This window comes from Rana temporaria, chromosome 1 (assembly GCF_905171775.1).
Source record: "Rana temporaria chromosome 1, aRanTem1.1, whole genome shotgun sequence".
NCBI lineage: Eukaryota > Metazoa > Chordata > Amphibia > Anura > Ranidae > Rana > Rana temporaria.
In genome coordinates this window covers 245,802,536-245,807,974 of record NC_053489.1, presented here as the reverse complement: position 1 = coordinate 245,807,974, position 5,439 = coordinate 245,802,536, and the positions used below count along the sequence as shown (strand labels likewise).

The 5,439-nt window shown below is 38.5% G+C and overlaps 1 protein-coding gene across 1 annotated transcript; it reads right to left on the bottom strand.

Annotated features, from left to right (window-relative positions):
• Positions 1 to 2,934: 2,934 nt before the first annotated feature.
• Positions 2,935 to 4,229, bottom strand: LOC120924873 (olfactory receptor 5V1-like). Its single transcript, XM_040335852.1, has one exon. The coding sequence runs from the start codon at positions 4,207 to 4,209 to the stop codon at positions 3,256 to 3,258; it is 954 nt and encodes a 317-aa protein (XP_040191786.1). The 5' UTR covers positions 4,210 to 4,229; the 3' UTR covers positions 2,935 to 3,255.
• Between the last annotated feature and the right edge of the window lie 1,210 nt (positions 4,230 to 5,439).

Genomic DNA, 5,439 nt, shown 5'->3' with positions numbered 1-5,439 from the left:
AGGAGACACAGCGGAGGAGCCCGCACACACAGCGGGGACACCATCCAGGATCCAGGGACAAGGTAAGTGACTTCCTCCTGTATCCTGCACTGCAATCCCGAGTCTGGCTATACGTCGGCTCTCGTGCAGGCCCCCCCCCGCTCGCCCCCGACTCCCGTGCGTGTGCCCAGCGGACACGGTCGCCGCCGGGCACAGGCGATCGCTCGTTACAGAGCGGGGACCGGGAGCTGTGTGTGTAAACACACAGCTCCCGGTCCTGTCAGGGAGAGAAATGCTGATCTTCTGTTCATACAATGTATGAACAGAAGATCAGTCATTTCCCCTAGTGAGGCCACCCCCCTACAGTTATAACACACCCAGGGAACATACTTAACCCCTTCCCCGCCCCCTGGTGTTTACCCCTTCACTGCCAGTGGCATTTTTATAGTAATCCAATGCATTTTTATAGCACCGATCGCTATAAAAATGCCAATGGTTCCAAAAATGTGTCAAAAGTGTCCGAAGTGTCTGCCATAATGTCGCAGTACCGAAAAAAAATCGCTGATCGCCGCCATTACTAGTAAAAAAAAAATATTAATAAAAATGCCATGAAAATACCCCCTATTTTGTAAACGCTATAACTTTTGCGCAAACCAATCAATAAACGCTTATTGCGATTTTTTTACGAAAAATATGTAGAAGAATACGTATCGGCCTAAACTGAGGAAAAAATGTATAACTACATAAAAAATTGCATAAAAGTCATCAGAAACTAGAAATCCACCAAAATGCAATTTTGACTCCAGTCTAACTCACTCACTTGGGGAGGACATCATTTTCACCAAAGCAGTCACATCGTCAGCCTCGAGCCTTTGACGTGCTGGTGAAGAGACAACGTCCATCGGTGACCCCATACATACAGTCTTCTCTGGCAGAGCAGGTCAGGACCTTCCCTGGGGACCATCGTGAGGAAAAGACCCTGGCTGGGTCTAAGCCACGGGCTATTCTGGTCTGTGCAGCTGGTAAGCACACACTTCTTCTGGTGGTGGATTTATGTTGTTTGAGAGTCACTGGAATTTGGATTCATGCACTTATTGATTTCTTTGCCTGAGTTCCTTCGGAATTTATTTACAAATATTTTCACCTTGGATTCTTTGGGACTTTCTCTCATTAAAGTGGAGTTTCCATCCCAATTTCTTTTTTCATTATTGTGCTCATTAGACCTAAAAAAGTAAAAAAAAAAAAAAATATATGTTTTTTTTAATCATCTGGAAATGCCTGTTGCTATGCGGTCCCACGAAATCTGCCTTTGAAACCACCTAGGATTCTGACATCATCTCCCTCTAATGCTCCTGGGAAATGTGTGTCATCATTTCCCAGGATGCAGTGCGCTGTCCAATTATCACTCCCCATCCAAGACTTCCAGGAAGTAATGCCGCGTACACACCATCACTTTATGTGATGAAAAAAAAATGACGTTTTTAAAAACGTCACTATAAATGACCGTGTGTGGGGGAAAACGTTGTTTTATGTCTTGTAAAAAAACGACCAAAAAAAATTGAAGCATGCTTCAATTTTATGTGTCGTTTTTCAAAACTTCATTTTTTACTTCACAGAAATTGACCGTGTGTAGCAAAAAACCTCGTTTAAAACGACGTTTTTACACCCGCACATGCCCAGAAGCTACTTATGAAGCGAGCTTCAATGGAAAAATGTGGTGAACGTAACCTCGCTTTGCTAGAGCATTGTGAGAAAAACGATGGTGTGTAGGCAACTTCGTCTTTGAAAATTTAAGTTTCAAAAACGTCATTTTTTACTTCACATAAAGTGATGGTGTGTATGCGGCATAAGTGCTTGTAGGCTTCACAATGCCCACAAGCAAAATGACAACGGTGTAGACATATTTTTATAAACTATCTTTTTTGAATATCTACAGTATGCGGATCGGCGGCGGATTGTAAAATAGTAAGTGACCAGATTTATATTATAAAAACGCAGGATGAAAGGACATATACGTTTAAAAAATGCTAATTGTGGTTGGAACTCCGCTTTAAGGATTTTTTTGATTAGAAGACTTTTTTGTTGCTATTTTTAACATTCCTTCACATCGAAAATATTTGCACAGGATTTGTTTATATTGGCCCAGATTCTCAAGGAGTTACGCCGGCGTATCTCCAGATACGCCGTCGTAACTCTGAGTGTGAGGCGTCGTATCTGTGCGCCTGATTCTTAGAATCAGTTACGCATAGATTTGTCTTAGATCCGACCGGCGTAAGTCTCATACGCTGTTGTATCTAAGTTGCATATTTACGCTGGCCGCTAGGTGGCGCTTCCGTCGATTTACACGTCAAATATGGTAATGAGCTAGATACGCCGATTCTCAAACGTACGTGCGCCCGGCACATTTGTTTACGTTGTTTACATAAGGCTTTTTTGGGCGTAAAGTTACCCCTGCTCTATGAGGCGTACATGAGGCATACCAATGTTAGGTATGGACGTCGGAACAGCGTCAAATTTTTCACGTTTTACATCGTTTGCGTAAGTCGTCTGTGAATGGGACTGTGCGTAAGTTACGTTCACGTCGAAAGCATTGAGTCTTTGCGGCGTAATTTGGAGCATGCGCACTGGGATACGTCCACGGACGGCGCATGCGCCGTTCGTTAAAAGCGTCAATTACCTGGGGTCACGATTAATTTCCATAAAACACGCCCACCACTTCCACATTTGAATTAGGCGGGCTTATGCCGGCCCAGTTACACTACGCCGGCGTAACTTAAAGTGCAAGTTCTTTGAGAATACAGGACCTGCCACTCTAAGTTACGGCGGCGTAGTGTATCTGAGATGCGCTACGCCCACCTAAAGATAGACAAATCTACGTGAATCTGGGCCATATGATTTTTATTCATTTGTTTTTCCATTCATGTGCACATTTACTACAGATTTTTTTTGGTAGTTTCATTACCTCATATATCACTTTTATGAGTGGGTATTATTACTTATTATTATTTATTTAGGTTTATTTGCCACATATATTCATCATCACGTCAAGGACTATATCATTAATAGTTTTGTGGTTCTCACATTATTTAGTTAGAGCGCAACCTTCACTTGCCATTCTTGTTTTGTTTGTATCCCACATTGTGTTGCTGCTTATTGTCACACAATTTGTGTATTTAATGTGGAACAAAAATATAATAAAAAATAAGTGTCATCATTTTTAAGCAATGCCGTTTCTTCATCTATGCAACATTTATGTTTGTGTTTAATAAGTGTAAATTAGTTTGGTTCTCTTTCTGTAGCTATCTGGTGTCTTCTTAAAATTACTTTTTTTATTGCTCCATGCACATCTTTGTTTCTAAAGCTATATATGATTGGGTTTAGCATAGGAATAATAATCCCATACAGAACTGGAACAACCCTGTCCTGGTCAAGAGAATAAGTAGATGTAGGACGTATATATGTGAAGACAATTGTTCCAAAATAAAGTGTCACAACTGCCAAATGAGAGGCACAAGTTGAAAATGCTTTAAATCTTCCTGAGGCTGTCTTAATTTTTAAAATTGTTCTAACAATAAGAACATATGACATAATAGTTAACAAAAATGACCCAAAGATCACAGACCCTCCAGCAGTGTACACCACAATTTCATTAATGGATGTATCAGCGCAAGACAAGGCCAGAAGTGGTGGGATATCACAGAAAAAGTGGTTTATAGCTTTAGATTTGCAGAATGGTAGCCGAAATGTGAATACAGTATGGGCAAGAGAATTTACCAGACCAATTATCCAACATGTGGTAGCCATGATCATACATGTCTTCCAGCTCATTACTTTAGAATAAATTAGGGGCATGCATATAGCCACATAGCGATCGCCTGCCATAGCAGCTAGCAAAACGCATTCAACTCCTCCAAATGATATAAAAGAATAAAGCTGGGCCACACAGCCAAAAAAGGAAATTTGTTTTTTGGCCATTAAAAAATTTGACAACAGCTTTGGGACTGTGGAGGTGGTATAGCATATATCAACAACAGAGAGATTTCGCAGAAAGAAGTACATTGGAGTATGAAGAGTTGTGGATAGTGTGATTGTGATGACCATCAGAGAATTTCCTAGAATTGTGATGACATAAACTATCATGAAGAACCCAAACAAGATAACCTGATTCTTAGCATTTTCAGTCAATCCTAGCAGTGTGAATTCAATAAACCATGCTGTCTTGTTTGCCATGTATCGGCTCAGCACCCCCTGATAGGAAAAGGAAAGCATTAACTCTTTTTAGAAAATATTAAAATTGATGCATTCTTCTTGCACATTGTACAGCAATACACTCTACTACTAATTTAATCACATCTAAATAAGGAAATATACAAAAAAAAGAGTCATTAATAATAGTAACATGTTATGGTGATTGGACTTGTATGGCAGTTTATTGATTACAAATTACAATCAATCTAGGTTTTTGTGCTTCACGTATGGTACTTGGTTCCACTATTAATAGAAAAATAGTGCATGTGTTGTTGTTAATCAAATTGATGTAATGAAACCAATAATTTCTATTTGGTAAAACATTTTACATTTAATTGTCCTGTAGCATAACATATTAATTAGTGTACTAGACCTTTGGGCTCTTACCCGCTAGGCTGTTGCATGTATTTCCATGTGACATGGGAAGTACAGTACTACATTTTTGCACAGTTGGAGCTTTTATAAGGCTGTCAGCCCTCACCTAGGGAAAAGCTAAACCCTAATGAATAGTAATGTTTTATGACAATATCAGTGCTTTATTTATTTACGTAAAGTGATAATTGTTTGCAGACATCTATGAAATAAATAGCTATTAACACTAGTAAAAAATATTTTGGTTCAATTATTTTTGAACCAAATAAACGTTCAATTGCTTTTTATTTGTATTTCTGTGTGTTTTTTTTTTTTATATAAATCCTATTTAAAAAAAAAAAAATTGTATATTATATTCAAAGTAGTGCATGTGATTACTAATAAACAAATTGGCCAAAATCTTATTTTCCCAGAGTTGGACAAATGAATCAAAAAGTTTACTGAAAAACAAATATCAAGGCAGATTGCACTTACGTAAATAAAGGCTAAAATTTGATGAACAATTGTCACCACATTGAAGGTGCTGTGCAAGCTATAGCCAAACAATTTGAATTGAAACCAGGCACTAAAACAAGAAAAAAAAGTTCAACAGGGTAAGAGGCCTTTTCATGTGGCTTAGAGAGTGACATGGAAAATACCCAAATCTTTTGGGGATGATTTAAAGGCATTCATAGTGTTATGGAACCAGAATGGTTTTGAGACTGTTACTGTTACTTTGACTGATTTTTTTCTTTCACAATTAGCTTGGCTTACATACAGCAGCACCCGATCTACTTGTATCTGATTTCAGTAAAAAAAAAAAAAATATATATATATATATATATATATATATATATATAT